The sequence below is a fragment of the Filicampus tigris genome, chromosome 14 (assembly GCF_054856515.1).
Source record: "Filicampus tigris isolate MCC_2025a chromosome 14, RoL_Ftig_1.0, whole genome shotgun sequence".
NCBI classification, from domain to species: domain Eukaryota; kingdom Metazoa; phylum Chordata; class Actinopteri; order Syngnathiformes; family Syngnathidae; genus Filicampus; species Filicampus tigris.
In genome coordinates, this window is record NC_141230.1 from 17,180,521 (window position 1) to 17,199,934 (window position 19,414).

Genomic DNA, 19,414 nt, shown 5'->3' on the forward strand with positions numbered 1-19,414 from the left:
TTTTACTTTTTCCGATTACATTTCCCTATATTTGTTTTGATTTTCACTTATATTTGTTTTTAATTTTGGCAGTTTCGGTACAGTTTAGCAGTTGGTTAGTACGTCCGCCCTCACAGTTCAGAGGTCGTGGGTTCGATCTCGGCTCCGGCCTCCTTGTGTGGAGTTTGCATGTTCTCCATGCCATTGATCGCGGGAGCTTTGTGTTGAATTTCTGGGAAAACTTCAGGTTTTGGTTGAACTGTTGAGCCAGGCGCTTTAGGCTCTAATGGGTTAAGGCATTGTTAAGGAAGTATAAATTCAAGTGCTTTCACTTTGTGTTTCCTGGAAGAAACGGTGTCTGGCCGAGGGTGTTGTGTTCGAGGCGTTCAGAAGAAAAACATTTAACTCGACGTAATTTGTTGTTATGTGCGCGACGAATGCATAATTGTTGTTTCTGAGCTGCTGAGAGTGACGTCATGGCCACACAGGTAAGAGTTCACTTTTCAAGACAATGTTCATTCCTAACGTTTGCCCTACTTAAAAAGGAAGACGGGGGAAACACACTCGACTTACTTAAACCTTATTTTAAATAGTTTTACTAAATTCGCATTAAACTGGTCGACTTTTGGGCCTACAGTTTCCTAGGTCCCCCGTGATTCATTTTACGTCACTATCACCGCTAATTTCAGGGATTTAACTCTAAATGCCTCCGAACTGTGATATGTATATATACCTTGATATATATCAACAGGTAAGAGTTCATTTTGGAATATTTTTTTGGGGTAATTTTTTCCTTATTTGCTGTATATTACTACATTCATACACGGTACATGAGTACATTACGTTACTTTACTAAAAAAGGCTTTCAGATTATTTTCTGTTGAAAATTTAAATTTAATATTCATTAAAGCGGAAGTCAACCCAAACATATTTGTTTTCAGGAATATGTTTTTTGCAGGCCCACTAGTTGAAACGAGGCATTCTGATAAATATTGCGTTTGTGGAATAAGAGTGAATCCACACGTTTTTAGCCATCTCAGGGGATGACCATTTTGTCACTTGTGTCAACTGAAAATGACATCACAACTTCTCAGGGCTCAGGTAACGACCAATCACGGTTGACCTGCTTTCTGAAGCTGAGCCGTGATTGGTCGTTATCTGAACCCTGAGCATTTGTGATGTCTTTTTCAATCGACAGAATTGACAAAATGGCCGCCCCCTGAGATGGCTAAAAAGGGGTGGATATTGCTGCTTAACTCATATTCCACAAACACAATATTAATCAGAATGTCGTGTTTCAACTAGTGGGCCTGCATAAAATAGTTTCTATGCAAGCCCACTAGTTGAAATAAGGTATTCTGATAAATATTGCATTTGTGGATTAAGAGTTAATCCACTCGTTTTTAGCCATCTCTGGGGGCGGCCATTTTGTCACTTTTGTCGACTGGAAATGACATCACAACTGCTCAGGGCTCAGGTAACGACCAATCACAGCTGACCTGTTTTCTGAAGCTGAGCCGTGATTGGTCGTTATCTGAACCCTGAGCATTTGTGATGTCTTTTTCAATCGACAGAATTGACAAAATGGCCGCCCCCTGAGATGGCTAAAAAGGGGTGGATATTGCTGCTTAACTCATATTCCACAAACATAATATTAATCAGAATGTCGTGTTTCAACTAGTGGGCCTGCATAAAATAGTTTCTATGCAAGCCCACTAGTTGAAACAAGGCATTCTGATAAATATTGCATTTGTGGATTAAGAGTTAATCCACTCGTTTTTAGCCATCTCTGGGGGTGGCCATTTTGTCACTTGTGTCGACTGAAAATGACATCACAACTACTCAGGGCTCAGGTAACGACCAATCATGGCTGACCTGTTTTCTGAAGCTGAGCCGTGATTGGTCGTTCCCTGAGCCCTGGGTAGTTGTGATGTCATTTTCAGTCGACAGAAGTGACAAAATGGCCGTCTCCTGAGATGGCTAAAAAGGGCTGGATTTTGCTGCTTAACTCATATTCCACAAACACAATATTAATCATATTGCCTTGTTTCAACAAGAGGGCCTGCTGGGAACATATTCTTGAAGAAATTATGTTTGGGTTGATTTGGCACACCACGTTGCGCCTCGCTGGGCATTCCGGTGAACCGAGAGCATTTTTTTCAATTATACACCATTAGCGCACCTGACATTTTGGTGACAGAAAGTACACTAGAAATTAGGCCAGCTAAAAGCAGGTTTAAATTGTGATGCAGGTGGTGTAACACAATTTTGGTAGATTAGATCGAAATGCAGGCAGACAGATTCTGAGCTCCGTGGATGTGTCGTGTGTGCTGGATGTCATCGTATTTCATTCTTAAATAGGGGAACAGCGTGGGACATTCCCTCTGAATCGTTGTCGAACTCTATTCATTAAACAAATTATTATTATTATTATCATCATCGATCGGGGGTGGTGGGCGGTCTCCAACTTTACATAATCCGCAAGTGGAGATCTTCTTACAGTTCCTTTTAAAGCAGCACTGGGCAAGAAATTGACCTTAATAAAAAATGTTCACAACTCTTTTGATGAAACATTGACTTACAAGTACAGTAGCTGAATGGGACTTCATGCCCTAAGGGGGTCTGTATCGTTTTTACTGGCACCAAGCAACTTTGAGGAGGATGGGAGCAACCCTGGCACACAAAAAAATCCAAACGTCCTGAATTGCTTTACGGCATACTCACTTCCTCCTTTCGCTGTAAGGACGGCTCAGGATTTCACGACACTAGGCGCTGGCACGCATGGGAAATGTGGTTGGTTTTTGTCAAAACACTACTGCTTTTGTCCACGTGGTGCCGCCATAATCAACAAAAACTGACTTGACACAGTGTTGCTTTAAAGCGGAAGTCAACGCAAGCATTTTTTTTTTTTTTCAAGAATAGGTTTTATGCAAGCCCACTAGTTGAAACAGGGCATTCGGATAAATATTGCCTTTGTGGAATATGGGTTAATCCACTCGTTTTTAGCCATCTCTGGTCGCGGCCATTTTGTTTTCTGTCGACTGAAAATGACATCACAACTGCACACAACGACCAATCACGGCTCAGATTCAGAAAACGGGTCAGCCGTGATTGGTCGTTGTGAGTAGTTGTGTACTGACTGTAATCAGTCGACAGAATTGACAAAATGGCCGACCCCAGAGATGGCAAAAAACAAGTGCATTTTGCTGCTTAATTTATATTCCACAAAATTCATCAGAATGCCGTGTTTCAACTAGTAAGTCTGCTGGGAACCTATTCTTGAAAAAAATATGTTTGGGTTGACTTCCGCTTTAAGTGTACTTTGCGCCTGCCGATCGCCTGCATCTACAGTCGATGTAGACTGCGCACCTCTCTCTGTTCTGAATTTAAACATGGATGTGTTGCAACTTCCTTGCATTGGATTGCAAACAAGTTGGCTGTGTTTCCTCCCAAAATGGCGATCTGCGCCGGTCTAGGAAAATACCAAAGGAAAGCTATAGGAAGTTTAAACCCTTCAGTTAGTTCGTCAGAAATCTGTTGGTCCGTCAGTCGGTTCCCCGCCCCCCCCAAAAAAAACAAAAAAAAAACGGGCATCCGTCAGTCTGACGGAATGCCCACCTCTGAAAACTGCTGTACACAAACGCTCTCCATCTAATCTACTTCTACTTGACAATTGTGTCCCACAACAACAACCAAAATCACATCTGCTCAACAGAACTGTGTGTTTCACTTCAGGAAACGGATTTCCATGTGATGCTGAATAACTTAGGAAAAGAACTGATCGAAGATGAAGTCAAAGAGTTGGTGTTCCTGTGTACCGAACGGTTGCATGGTTCGCGCTCGGTCTCGGTGGCCACGGGCACTCAGCTCTTCTCCATCCTGATCAAGCAGGGCGACCTTGCCCCCGGAAGACTCGAGCTGCTCACTGAGCTGCTCGACATCACCGGACAAATCCGTCTCATCCAGAAATATAACCTCCCAACGCCTCGGACCATGGACCTCGTGTCTCCTTTCAGGTGATCTGTTTCCACACGTTGATTGGAACTCGGTAGAAGAGTGATTAGCGCATCCGCGTCACAGTTCAGAGGTTGCGGGTTCAAATCTAGCCCCCAGCCATGCTTCCTGATGTTGTCGCCGTAGAGCAGGATATGAAGTAGAGCCACACATGACAAAAGTACACCTAGTGTAAATGTATTGCAAAAAGTCACAGTCTAATTGAGGAACAGTTACCCAGACGTGTTTATTTGTCCAAATTCTTTAGGAAGCTGTTGTACAACCTTGCGGTGGACATTAAAGATGAAGATTTAACACAGATGAAGTTCCTGCTGCAGAACAAGAGTCACAAGTGGAAACTGGCCCGATGTGTTAGTAGAACTTCCTCATTTTCGCATGCCGGCAACGTGACACTCTTTTCTTCCGGTCTGATGCCGCCGCAGTTTATTACCGCACTTTCGTATTCGCAAACGCAGATTACTGCGTTATGAGAACAAAAATCCAATGATAAGGAATTGCAGCCTTCTTGGCTCTTTGAATTACAAGCTCGGGGGTGACTGCTCCATGCCCCGATCACTGATTAACCATTAGTTTTGAAAATTGGACGTTATCGATAAGACCCATTTATTTCACACGTCGCACTCATGGAAACAAATGAATCCAAGCATGCGTGGGGGGGGGGGGGGGGGGGGGGGGGGGGGGGGGGGGGGAAGAAAAAGTTCTCTTTTACAACAGCCACAGTTACAGTACAACCACATACAGTATGACGCAATGAGCTGCACATTGTCTACTTAAAGTGAAAATCAACCTTTAATGCAAGGTATGTCTCTGAATCATTGCTGAAATCAATTCATTTAACACATTGTAATTATGGTCATCTTTAGTATATTTTTAAAATCACGCCAATTGCTGCGGTACAGCTTTGGATGGACAGGTTGTCACACACAATTGCGGGTCTGGTTTGTTCGGCGTGAGCATCCATGTGTGAGTTGTGGCCTGCAGCAGTACCCTTGCGCGTTTTATCATTTTGTTTTCATGTGTTTGACTGACAAAACCAAATTGCAAATGTGCTTGGTTTAGAAGTCGGCTCAGGAGCTCTTCCTGGAATTGGAGCAACTGGACTCTCTCAGCAGCACCAATTTGGTTTTATTGGAGCTTATTATTAAGGAGGTGTGCCCCGTGTTGAAACAAAAGATCATCAAGTTTAAGGAAGATTCGAAACAGAAAGAAACAACAGGTACAGCACTGGCAGACAATGGCGTGAACGTGAATGAGCTTGCTGGAATGACGCAACAAAAACACTAAAAACCAGATCTGAGAAATTCATGGGCTACAACTGCATTGTGTCGTTTTGATTGAAATTACAGCGAATTGCGCCATCTCTGTACCTGAGGAGACAGCGGCTCCGGGATCCAAGTTAGGTCATTTTGAACAAAATCAAGTGAGTTTTTCAAAACTTCTTATCATTTCTATGACTTGATTGTGGCATTTTGTGGAACCATTAGCTCACCTAATAGTTTGCACGGCATGCAATTTGACCTGTGATGTTTTTGAGCAGGTCAGCCAGTTCTCCGAGCCTCAAATTCCTTGCTCGAGTGGACTGTCAGGTACTGTATATAATATAGTCCCCATGTATCTGCATGTTTTCTCATTTTCGACATTTTCATCTTCGTAGGCTCCTTAATTAATGCATTTCAACTTGAAGCAGAAATCAACCCAAACATTTTTTTCAAGAATATGTTCCCTGCAGGCCCACTAGTTGAAACACGGCATCCTGATTAATATTACGTTTGTGGAATATGAGTTAAGCAGCAAAATGCACCCATTTTTAGCCATCTCAGGGGGCGGCCATTTTGTCACTTCTGTCCACTGACATCACAATCGCATCACAACTGCTCAGGGCTCAGGGAACGACCAATCACGGCGTAGCTTCAGAAAACAGGTCAGCCGTGAATGGTCGTTACCTGAGGCACTGAGTAGTTGTGATGTCATTTTCAGTCGACAGAAGTGACAAAATGGCCGCCCTAAGAGATGGATATAAAACGCGTGGATTAACCCTTATTTCACAAAGACATTATTTATCAGAATGCCCTGTTTCAACTCCTGGGCTTGCATAGAACATATTCTTGAAAACATTTTTTTTTGTTTGACGTTTTTCCTCTAAAACGGTTTCAAAACATTAATACTGAGTTTGTTGTGTTTGCTTTTCCACAAAACTGCCACTGTTGGCTGAGGGAAGATTAAAGAATCGAGGTTTGACGGATCTTTCATATGTTATTTCTCTTTGAAGCACAGCCTTGCATGTTTTCTTGTTTCACACGGGCAACGCAACGAAACGTTTTGGTTTGGTTGTATGACGTTTGAATCACATTGCATTCCATCGAACGATTTATCACCTTGGAACCTTTTTTCAACGTGTCCGTCAGGGGCGGAGCCAGAACGTGGCTAATGGGTGGGCCTGGAAAAATCAGGGTGTGCCTGAATATTTCCCTCACTGAGCACAATCCTCCTGTTCGGACACATCGTATATTCAAATAAAATGACAAACTGAATTATATGAAGTTCAGATCAGCCTTAGACAACCACAATTATGCCATTCTCAATATTCAATAAAAAAATAAATAAAAACACACAAGGAAACACAAATTCAAAGATAATTGGATAATAATTTATTACAAATTTTAAAGTATTTTTTTTTTTCAAACCAGAGTGGTCCTGTGCACACCCAGGCCCACCCACGGCTTTGCCCCTGATGTCCGCAGAGGTTGCGAGCATGGGCAGACTAGATGACCATAAAGACCCGTCATGTGGACTGAGAGCACCGAGCACTCAAGAAAGTAGCACAGAATCGGCGACAAGTGACGAGGTGCGTGGTCGAGGGCAAAGCATACATTTCTCGTCCCAACATTTCATTTCGTTTATCATTTGATAACACAGCAGTCATATTTGTGCGTCTCTGTAGGGTGAGGGACCCTACTCCATGAATGCAGCAAAGCGTGGTATCTGCTTAATAGTTAACAACTTTTACTTCAACAAAGAGAAATTGACCCTCGATCCGCGGGAGGGGACCATGGTCGATGAAGGTAGGTTGCCTAACCCTGCTATGGTCTGTTCGAGTGACATTTGTTGTTTAACGTCACAAAATGCATGTTTGACTGATGAGATTGTAGTTCGAAAGTTTGCAGTTAGAGGGCCAATTTAATTGGCTGAAAACTGGCACTGATGTAATAGTTTTGGATTTAAAAATGATGTCAACACTAAATATAACCCCCAAAAAGATTCAGTAGTGACTTTCGGATTGTTTTCTGACAGTTTTCAGCAGTTTTAATGACACCCATTTTTTAGGTCCAAAACGCTTGAAACTGATGACTTGAACGCAACGACGCGAGATGACTGTTTTTGTTTCCTTGGTTTCTTGATGTTACTTTCTGATGAAAGTTGAAGAATTGAGCACAACAAAACAAATGGGATGGACCAAGTAAGGAGTGTAATTTGCAGCGATCATTTCAGCGATCCTGGCTTGTAATATTTTCAGAGGTTGAAGTGAATATAAGTAGAGAGGTCTACATAAGCTTTGGTGACGATTAATTGCCGTTGGACATTACAAAGGACGTAAATTAAGCATGGGGGGGAGGGGCTTATCGCTTTTGCAGATGACAAATGGGCGTTCAAGATGTAATTATTTAAAAAATTGCTCCAAAAAGGATTGATGATATTAAACAAGAGTGCAAATTTTGTTTTACTGAGCAAAAAGTGTGAGTGAGATGAAACCTCACGAGGCATCGAAGTGGTTCAAGGAAGCCTTATGGTTCCGAGCTTGTGCACGAGACCACCTGATGTAAGTCATTTCTCAACAGGGTGTATAATACACCTTTTTTTTCATTGTGATATACTTGGTATTGTTTTTCTGTAACTTTTGGAAGATGGCATGGGTTCAAGGCTTCTTTAAACACGCGCTCTGATGATGATCTCTCACGGCACACAGGTTGAGAATCACTGGACTAGACAAAAATCGATGCAAAATCGATGAGGAAGGTGGCGGTGAAGGTGATACGTGTGTGTGCAGGCTTCTTTACACACACATACAGTGGGTATGGAAAGTATTCAGACCCCTTGAAATTTTTCACTTTCTGTGTCAATGCAGTCGTTTATCAAAATAATAATTTAAAAAAAACCCATCTTGACAGAAAAAAACTGAAATGTAGAAATTTTTGCAAATTTATGGAAAACGAAAAACTGAAATATCATCTGATCATAAAACCCTTTTCAGCGACGTTCATATTTAACATTTCTTCTTATCCTCCTTGAGATGGAATTGAGGATTGGACTTGATTAGGAAAGGTCTACGTAAGACCTTACAGCTCACGGTGCATGTCAAAGAAAATGAGAATCATGAAGTCGAAGGAACTGTCCAAGGTGATCAGAGACCTAATTGTGGCAAGGTACAGATCTGGCCATGGTTACAAAAGAATTTCTGCAGCACTCAAGGGTGCTAAGAGCACAGTGACCTCCATAATCCTCAAACGGAAGAAGTTTGGGACGACAACAACTCTTCCCAGACCTGGCCAGACAAACCGAGCAATCGTGGGAGAAGAGGTAAAGAAGAACCCAAAGATCACTGGGAGTGAGCTCCAGAGATGTTTTAGGAAGATTGGAGAAAGTTACACAAAGTCAACTATCACTGCAGCCCTCCACCAGTCGGGGCTTTATGGCAGAGTGGCCCAACGGATAAGATTAAGAATAACATTGTCTGGTCTGAATAGACCAAGATTGAACATTTTGGTGTTAATTCTAAGCGGTATGTGTGGAGAGACCGAGGCACTGCTCATCACTTGTCCAATACAATCCCTACAGTAAAACATGGTGGTGGGAGCATCATGTTGTGGAGGTGTTTCTCAGCTGCCGGGACAGGGCGGCTGGTTGCAATTGAAGGAAGGATGAATGCAGCCAAGTACAGAGATATCCTGGAGGAAAACCTCTTCCAGAGTGCTCAGGGCCTCAGACTGGGCCCAAGGTTCACCTTTCAACAGGACAATGACCCGAAGCACACGGCTAAAATAAAAAAGGAGTGGCTTCAGAATAACTCTGTGACCGTTCTTGGCCGGACCAGCCAGAGCCCTGACCTAAACCAGATTGAGCATCTCTGGAGAGATTTGAAAATGGCTGTCCACCACCATTCACCATCCAACCTGACAGAACTGGAGAGGATCTGCAGGGAAGAATGGCAGAGGATTCCCGATTCCTGGTGCGAAAAACTTGTTGCATCACTCCCAAGAAGACTCATGGCTTCTAGTAGCTTCAAAGGGCGCTTCTACTCAATACTGAGCACAGGCTCGGAACACTTATGACCACATAATATTTCAGTTTTTCTTTTTTAATAAATATGCAAAAATGTCTAGACTTCTGTTTATTTCTGTCAAGGTGCTGAGTGTACATTAATGAGAAATAAAATGAACTTTTTTGATTTTTGCAAATGGCTGCAATGACACTGAAAGTGAAACATTTCCAGGGGTCTGAATACTTTCCGTTCCCACTGTAAGTGACAAAACACCCACGCCGCTGCCAAACTTGTTTGCTTCGCAGCAGCAACAAGCTGTCTGGTGCGGATCCTCTCCTTCGTGGTGACAAATAAATCGCTCTTAAAGAACCGAGCCGTATGTGACATAATGGACCAATCGCGAAAGAGAATGTGCCCGGCATCCTACGCGCAGCAATCATTTCTGACGCGTGCGCTGCATGTGTTGCAGACAATGCGTCGGTGACGTGGTGCAATGCGGCAGTTGTTGCCCGTGCGTACGCAGGAGTATAAAGAGGCCTTAACTCCTTCAAATAGTGTTTACCCTTGTTCTTTCATACATAACAGGACAATCAGCTGCACAACAAACCCCACCGTTACTCACTGCTGCCAAAGTTGAAGAGGACGTAATCTTAATGCAGTCGACAAGAGAAAGGCATGCACCTGAGCAGAGCGCACCGTTAGATTTAACAACTAGACCTAGAGAGGGTGCTCCCTTTGAAACTGCACCGGAGGTCATAAATCAAAGATCTCGAACGTCAGGACCATCGAGATGGCCTGCAGTTCCTGAACCTGACAGCAGACGCAGAGAGATAAAAGACGCTGAGCGTGAAACACAGCACACGAATACCTACCATGGTGAAAGCAGGCCAAATAATCCTGGACCCTCAACACATTTCAAGACATTGCCAGAAGTCAAGATTCCGAAATTACCCATATTTGATGGAAATCGAGATTGGGACTCCTTTCAACATCAAGCCAGAAAGTACGGGTGGATTGCCATAGAACGATTAACAAAGCTGTATGAGTGTTTCAAAGGAGCCGCAGTGCAGTATGTCTGCTCACTACCAGAGCGCACAAGGGAGGATTACGTTCAAGGCCAAGAAGGCCAAGAGATATCAGCCGAGGAGGAGGGACGCCATATCGCTCTTGCGTATCCAGAAGTCGATCACCAGCTGCAGGACCAGCTACCAGCTGATGCTTTCCTCAAAGGCCTACGATACAAAAAGGTGGCTGATGAAGTCATGAATGGTGGACTAGGCTCCCTCGTTGAGACTCAAAAGTCCGTGCAGGCCTATGAGCATATTTTCAAAGCCACGGTGGGCCACGGCATTGAAATAAGGAACAGAAGACGGTGCATCTCATGCGTTGATGCAGACATCTGTGAGGATACCTCTACAATGCCCCACAGGGTACAGACCCTCCAGTCTGTTGAAGTTGACCAGTTTGCTGCACTAACGGATCAAATGAAGGGTCATGAAAACAGGGCGGAAATTCCAGAGCTGCAAGATGGGAATCTCCAGTCTGCAAACAAAGGACCCCAGTGGCCCAAAGTCGCCCAAAGCCTTGTACCAGAAATAAAACAAAACTGCCAGCAGTTGCAAACCAACAGTGGACGCTGTCAAACACTTAGCCCGAATTGTGGCGCAGTCGGCCCAAGTGTCAAATGTGGAGAAACGGGACATTTCAGAAAAGACTGCATCAGGCCACCCAGCCCAGTGGTGGCACGTAACCATAGTGCCAAGCATACAGACTACGGACTGCAGTCAGATGGAGGCTTGGACAGATCGGGTGTGGATTCAGATCCCCAGTTAAAAGGCCGACCGATTGGCCGCACCAAGAAGATAGGCGAACATTTACAAATTCCTCTGACCATAAATGGCATTCCAACGCAACACACTGGGACTCAAACCACTGTGATAACAAACAGTGGACACGAGCATGCTAACAGACAGCTAGCTCCAACCACCAGCCCTCCCTGGAATTTGCTGGGAGCAAAGCCAAAAGTGAGGTGTTTTCGCCCAACAGCCAGAACTGACCGTGAACAAATTGTAATGCAAGAGGACGCAGCAACACCAAGAAACCAGCCTTGGACTTTGGTACCGGCAAGAAGAAGGAAACCAACTTACGGACAACGAAAACAAAACACGGGCATTGAACTGACGAACAGGTTTGCCCTACTGTCATCTGACCAGCAAGCTTCGGCGGATCACAGCACCAATGACAGGTGTGAAAGAGGACCTTCTCAACACATGGGATCAGCTAATGGGCCACAAACACTGATTATAGGCGACAAAGCCTTATCTGGCGTCAAACGACTACGCAGCGGAAAGCACACAAAGGTTCTGTGCTTTGCTAATGACATGGTTTCTGATATTTCTGAAAAGGTCGAGAAGATTGCTGCTGAGCATTCGACCGTCAGATCGATCATAATTCACACAGGAGCATTTGATGTGTTGAAAAAACAGTCAGAGATACTGAAGAAAGACTTTGTTGACCTTCTACAAAAAATGCAGCCTCTGAACGCAGAGGTATTTTTAAGCGGACCCGTGCCCACGGTCCGACAAGGGGATGAGCGTTTCAGCCGGATAATGTCGCTGTCAAGATGGCTGAGAAGCAGCCGTGCTTCTCATTCTGTGAATTTTATTGACAATTTTTCCATTTTTTGGGAACGCCATCATCTTTTCCAACGCAATGGGATTTATCTTAATAAGCAAGGGATCAAATTACTAACTGCCAACATTGTCCATAGTGTGCGTCACGGGGCGCCACGTTCCCGAAACAAAGGCCATGTTATCCGACAACAAATAAGGCGAGATTCTGTCTCGACTCCGAAGGACCATCAAGCACACGTTGAAACTCGATCCCCCACACCCCTCCCTCCAGAACAGATTGATTTTTCCTCATCGTCCCAAACTTCACATCCACCGTTGGATTCAACCCAAACTTTGGAGCCGTCTTCACACTGCCAAACACCACCACTGGACACCCCCCGGGACAGTACATCGCCCTCAAAACGACGACTCAGCTCTGACTACACAAAACCCGTTGTCTATGAACGCCTCCCTCCCAGATTTCATCGACAAGATGAACGAGCTTGTCAATATTGGCATTCAACTGACACCACTTCCATCCCCCATGTTGACACCTCTTACTCCTGATCACCATTCACACACATCCACCCCAAGACCCACCAAACATCTGTCTCCCAAACGGTTGACTCCACCAAGACTCGGCAAACAGCCACGTACCTGCCGATCTCCCTCCTTGCTTATGATGAAACTTAACTCCAGTCCCGTCTCATATGTTCTGGGTCCAGACTGCATACCCGCTACAAACAATGCTTGTCCTCAGAACAACTCAGGACCCAATGAAACTAGCGAAGCTTGTTGTATAGCTGTGATTACAAATAACAAAGTCGGCTAAAGAACTGAAGAAGAAAGAAGTCTAGAGCTACTAACCAGTAATTAGGATATCTTGTCAACCTCTGAACAAGCCAGTGTCTCTCATTATCGCTGCAAAATTAGCTGTGTTTAATGCAACACTGTGTCATGTCAGTTTTTGTTGATTATGGCGGCGCCATGTGGGCAAAAGCGGTAGTGTTTTGACACAGGTCAACCACATTTCCCAGCGCATAGTGTTGTGAAATCCTGAGCTCTTGCTGGCCTGCAAATTGGACCTAATTACATTTCTATTTCCAGTGTCTGTGTGAAAGATGAATAGCAATGAGGTAATGAATCTAATTTTGTTCAGACAATACTTTTGTTTTTGGTTTGTTTTGGGGCTTCTGCCATGACACCAGTAATAGCGCGTGGACGTTCGAATCGACTTTCGTCTTTATAGCGAAGGGAGGACGTGAGTATGGCGTAAAGCGATTCGGGAAATTTGTATTGTTTTTTTGTGTGCCAGGGTTGCTCCCATCCTCCTCAAAGTTGCTTAGTGCCAGTAAAAACGATACAGACCCGCCCAGGGGATGACAAAAGTCCCATTCAACTACTTGTAAGTCATCAAAAGAGTAGTGAAACAATTTTATTAAGGTCGAATTCCTACCCAGTGCTGCTTTAATAGTAGATTACTAGTTAACAAAGCACTGTTGATTAATGACATCATTCTGACATATGATCTTGACTTAATTCTCCTCAGCGAAACATGGCTAACAGAAGGTTACCATAACAATGTTATGAACGAGGCGACGCCGACACAATTTAGTTTCCTGAACAAATGTCGCAGTAGCAAAAAGGCGGCGGAGTAGCTGCCATTTTTAAATCATTATTTCAGTGTCAAGAGATTTTATTGGGTGATTTTAATTCATGTGAATACCTCATTTTTTTTGTGAAAGGTGATCCAAAGATTATTGTTGTTTTAATTTATAGATCTCCAAGACAAAAAGGCAAATTTATGGAAGAATTCGAAGAAATGGCGGTAATCTGTACTGAGTATGACTACCTGGTCATAACTGATTAAATGGGTTAAAATTCATGTTGACGACAATTTGGATCAAAAATACTGTACAAAGAACTTTATACTATACTTGATACCTTTGGTCTCTCACAACATATAAAAAGTCCACCATATACTCAAGGTCAGTTTCTTGATGTCATTATCTCTAAAGGTGTTGACATTTCAGCTGTTAATGTTCGGGATCAGATCATTTCTGTGTGTTCTTTGAACTACAAATACTGTAATCCCAAAAATTCAGTCAACGATTGTGTCTGTAGAGAGTTGAAATCAAATGTCTGTACTAAAACAGGTAAATGTGTACAATCATTTTTTTCTTTTATATATTTTAGAAACCCACTTTTATTTCTTCACTCTTAAATGGTTTTAAAGTTTACTGCCAACGGGTTTAAATATTGTCAACGTGCATTTTAGTAATTCTTGTAAGCTACTTTTGCTGTTGTGTCTTTGCTTGTGTGAAGCACATTGAGTTGCCTTGTGGATGAAATGTGCAATATGAATAAAACTGCCTTGCCTTGTGATATTGGAGGAGCTGCACAAAAGTATCCTGAAGGACTACAGCACCTACCGACCTACATCAGACTTACCGCCTGATATATATATGTGTATGTGTGGATATGTATATATGTGTATATATATATATATGTGTATATATATATATATGTGTATATATATATATATGTGTATATATATATATATATATATATATATAGGCGGCACGGTGGTCGACTGGTCTCTGTGTGCCCTGCGATTGGCTGGCAACCAATTCAGGGTGTCCCCCGCCTACTGCCTGAAGACAGCTCCAGCGCGCCCCGCGACTCTTGTGAGGATGGGACGAGACAAAAATCCCACGAGACGAGATGTCTCACGAGTTTGAGTCCGCGAGAATGAGACGAGACGAGATTTTTGCGAGATTTTGAATATAAAAAAAAATACCTAATGTAATTTTTTCAGTTTTCAAAATGTTTTTTATCGAACAGACTGCAAGAAAATGAATCATCTAGCTCCAAAGTGCAAATGCAAACAGGAGTCACTTCCGTTACATGCTCTCAAACATTGCTGCAATAACAGCTAAAGCTGAGATCTTTCCTCTTACTGAATACTTTGACAAAATCCAACTGTGCTCGTGGGGCAGTAACTCAATTGTATATGGTGTTTTATGTTTATTTATTGGCTTTATTTGTATTTGTATTTATATTTTATATATTTGTTAATATTCATTGATATATTTATTAATAGATGTATCACTGCTTCTTATTGTTTTTGTTGTTTATTGTATTGTTTTTAAAGTGCTTTGTTACAGCTCCAGCTGTTATGAAATGCGCTATATAAATAAAATTGTATTGTATTGTAGAGTTGAACTTGTTTCTCAGTCGATCTTCAACAAGAGGAGTGTCACTGCGTCTGCGTCAAGATTTCTGCAACCCGTCGTAGTTCTGGGCTCCTCAGAGCTGCAGATACGGCACCCCGCTGCTCTAGATCGCGAGCCATCGTGTCCAAAGAGGTGTTCTAGCGCGTGATTACATCCATAATTAGTGTGTGCCCGGGCAGCTCGAGCTGTCCTCATTTAGACGTCAAAAGTGATGCTGCTGTTGAGCATCGGTGAAAAAAATACACTATACGCTTGACACGTCTAAACAAACATGATACGCGGCCAACTTTGGACCAGCTGCACTAGCGTTGCGTTCATTGCCTGCACGATAAGCACTTACTTAATGTGTGGCTCAAAGCCAGCCTCACGTATCGCCACATCCATTGTTGCGAGCGTTGTCGGTTACAACAGCGACTCCGTGATTTGGCCTCGGAAGTTCCCATTCGGTGACAGCTCATTTTAGGACATCTGCTATATTCACCCGGACTCCGAAACACCGTCGAAAGAAAATAGATCTCGTGCTGTGCAGGGACGAGATATCTTGTGGCGTTCTAATCCCGCGAGATTAGCACGAGATCTCGTCCCATCCCTAATATATATATATATATATATATATATATATATATAATTTTTTTATATTATTTTTTTTTTCAAGTGTAAATGATTATTGTTGGCTCTGTGTCTCCAGGTTGTCTGAAGGCGGTGTTCCAATGGCTCGGCTTTGAGGTTCAAATCCACCAGGACTGTGACAGGAAAAAGATTCTGTCATTAATACAAGAGCTCAGCACTTACGACCACGGTCAAATGGACTGCTTGGTGTGCTGCGTGCTCAGCCACGGCAAAAAGGGCGGCGTGTATGGCGTGGACGGCTGCACCATCAAGTTTGCGGAGCTCATGCAACCGCTCAATGGATCGCGGTGCCGCTCTTTAGTGGGGAAACCTAAATTGTTTTTCATCCAGGCATGCCAGGGCTCTGACACACAGACCCCGGTTTCCTTGCAGAGTGACGCCTCAACAGACACCAACTTGCGCCACAATGCAGGACCAGAGGAAATATCCATCCCGTGTGACGCAGACTTTCTTCTGGCTGTGGCATCTATCCCATCATATGTTTCGTTTAGAGACACCAAGTCTGGCACTTGGTTTATTCAATCTTTGTGCCGATGCCTGATTGAAATGGTGCCCGGGTACGTTGGCATGAAAAGATTACTTTTTACATTCACTGCACACTTCCACAGCCTACAAATACATGCTCATACAAGGTGCATCTCAATAAATTTGAATATTGGTAACACTTAGTAGTTCTTTCAGTAGTTCAGTTCAAAAAGTTAGTCATACTGTTTATTGATTAACTACACAGAGTGGAGTATTGAATGATTTTATGTTAAATTTTGATGATGATAATTTACAGCTATGGAAAATTCCAAATTTTCCATCTCAAGCAATGAGAATATTAGATAAGTTACAATCAAAAAGATTACATAGAATTTCAATAGGAATTGGCCTTTTGAAGAGTATTTTTGTGTTTAATGAATCTGTGTAATACATTGTAAGCGTTTCACCTTTTTAAAATTGAATTATTGAAGTAAAGGAATTCTTATTTTATATATTCTTGAGATACACCTGTAGATGTATTTGTGTATAATGTGTAGCCACAGCCAATGTAACTATGCAAGGAAAGATGTAGTCTGCAAAATGTTTATTGGTAGCCATTGATTAATTCTCCTGAATGATTTATTTGTTTTGGAATCAAGGAATTCTCAACTGGTGGATATCCTGACCGAAGTAAACAAGGACGTGAGCCACAAGACTGGCCATAAGAAGCAGATGCCTCGATTTGAATCCTGTCTCAGGAAGAAAGTCATCTTTCCAGTTCCAAAAGACCCTGCGCCTAAACTCCTTTGACCGTACTGCACCCACAAACACTTCCACCACAGTATATCGTTTGTTGCTGTTTTATACATTGTACCTTTTACAAAATCTCAGTACTGTAAGTGGTGCTCACATTTTTTTACGCCAAGTAACCACTTTAAAAAGTGACATACCTGTTTTCTCGACTGTTTTCTGAATTCGGTTCGCAAGCTGACCTGTGATTGGTCGTTTTCAGTCGACAACAAGGGGCAAGTGACTGAGATGGATCGAAACAGATTTGCTGCTTAATTCATATTCCACAAATGTAATTTTTATCAGAATACCATGTTTAGACTAGTGGGACTGCACCCCACCCCAATCCGATATAACAATTTTTCGTGGCCCGAACATTTTGTGCACGTGTGTGGGGGGTGCAGCTGACGGGTAAATAGATATTATACAGTTACTAGTTACTTGTTAATTAATTACTTTTGTATTACACCAATACCAGATATGTTGAAAAAAAATCAATAAAACAAACCCCAAAAAAGTCAATACATTGTTTATTTTTATATATTTCTCTGGTCTTTTCCGTCTGTTTAATATGCATGGTTTTGGAATGCTGAAGGAAGCTTGAGCACCCACAATTCAAATCCAAAGCACAAGAATGTGAGGCTCCGTTAGACATACTAAATTCATTTTTAGACATCTACTTTTATTTAGTATTTATTTTATTTGTATAAGCATTAGGGAAGTTAATAAATAATCCAACCGACTTTGTGCGCAGTTTATTTTGCCAAGTTATCAAAACTGTTTTATATAATTGACAGTCAAAATTCCATTTTGCTTCTTATTTTGGACTTTATTACATTTCAGTAGTCTTTGGGTTTTTTTTCGTGTGAGTTGAGTAACTTTGCCATCCCTGCATATCTACCATTTGTCAATCCGGTGATGAATAATATCTATCCGTGTGGTGACTTTTTGAAACAGAGATTTAATGTGGAATAAAATTGTTGTTTTTTGTAATTATGATATAGAGACTTTGGAATATTTATTTTTTTATTGTATATGTATATCAAAAGGTTTTGGGAAGATTTTCATAATTGGACTGCTGAGAAGGATCAGGAGTTCACTCAACTGGAGTACAAAGACATTAATGTCTTTGTCTTCTAAAGATGGCCATGTTTTCACTAACAAGTTCATTTTATATATTTTCTGATCAGGAAAATGAAAAGAGTTGTAATTTTCTATTTTATCAATACATTTGGGAGAAATTAGGAAATAAGTCACCCCATGAATAACGCCCCTTGTTAATGAGGAGAATGGCCACGCCCCCTAGCGTTCTATCCCTGTTCGGCCCGAGTCACGGGAGTAACCGATTCCAAACTCTCCGTTGGAAATCATTGTACTTTCATGGCTTATAACGTCCAAAAACTGCGATCAATTCGCACCAAAATGTAAGTGGACATCTCTACTAATGCCCACTTCAACATATCAAATGGATTAACCTCTCCGTGGCTGATTTGTATAAGAATGAGGAAATGTGGAAGTGAGCAGAGCTTCATAGGCTGGGAGAAGCGCACACTGCTTCTTTGCTTAAAAAAACAAAACAAAAAAACACTGCTTCTTTGCTGATCACGGTTAAGACGAGCGAGGCATTTAACACCAGTCAGGGTATTTACAGAGACTGAAGTGGAAATGAGTAGACGTGCACATTTATTTGGATGAGGAATGGCCTTTCTCGACCGACAACACGCCGTCCAATTTGGAACGTAAACAGCCGAAAAGGTACGTTCCAATGCGGCCACGCTCGGTTGTGGAGTCAGCCTCGCTGGAACTTTTTGTTCGCTGAACATTGACGCTTGTTCGATGAGGGCCTACCTCACTCTCTCTGGCGGCTCTCTGTCTGACAACGCACGCGACTGCTTGGGAACCCCGTGACTTGAAGATCGACGCTGGCTGGACGCGACTGCTTGGGAACCCCGTGACTTGAAGATCGACGCTGGCTGGACGCAGAGTAAGGAGCTAATGTTGTTGTGCTAACACCTTTCGTTTTAACGACCTGAAGCTTGTTGTTGTCATTAGCCGCCCCGTTATCCTACCTTTAGCCGGGGAGGGAAGAGGAGGGCGCAAAGCTCCAATCTGCCTGCTGCTGCTGCAAGCCGCCGTCTCTAAGAAACCGAACATATATGTTTTGATAATAATGGCAAAACAGTTCGTTCATAGGTGCAGATTTCTAAAGTATCGCCCTTTATTTTTTATTCACGTAAAAGATATGGGACATTTTGCAAAGATATTGAAAAGAATTAGAACAAAAAAAGGCTTTTGTAATATATAATCGTATGATGGGTTTATTTTCTGAGTAGACCTTTTTCTGTCTTTTATTTCTGTTTTGCTGCACAGTTCAGTGTACGTTGTGTATGTTGTTTGTGTGTTGTTTGCTCGTGGTGAGGTGCGCAACTTAA

General features: G+C 42.5%; 1 protein-coding gene across 5 annotated transcripts; it reads left to right on the forward strand.

Moving 5' to 3' along the window:
• Positions 1–136: 136 nt before the first annotated feature.
• Positions 137–17,504, forward strand: casp10 (caspase 10, apoptosis-related cysteine peptidase). Of its 5 annotated transcripts, XM_086052041.1 has the most exons (11): positions 137–467; positions 3,715–3,995; positions 4,241–4,343; positions 5,053–5,209; positions 5,340–5,413; positions 5,531–5,579; positions 6,681–6,838; positions 6,935–7,055; positions 15,787–16,028; positions 16,101–16,285; positions 16,853–17,504. In XM_086052041.1, exons 1-11 carry the CDS (start codon positions 456–458, stop codon positions 17,001–17,003), a joined length of 1,533 nt encoding a protein of 510 aa, XP_085908167.1. In that variant the 5' UTR covers positions 137–455; the 3' UTR covers positions 17,004–17,504. The 5 variants fall into 5 exon arrangements, with proteins under 5 accessions (XP_085908167.1, XP_085908166.1, XP_085908163.1 ...); XM_086052040.1 differs by having other exon boundaries at positions 15,787–16,285; XM_086052037.1 differs by lacking the exons at positions 15,787–16,028; positions 16,101–16,285; positions 16,853–17,504 and adding an exon at positions 9,836–15,776 and having other exon boundaries at positions 3,695–3,995.
• The last annotated feature ends 1,910 nt before the right edge of the window (positions 17,505–19,414 follow it).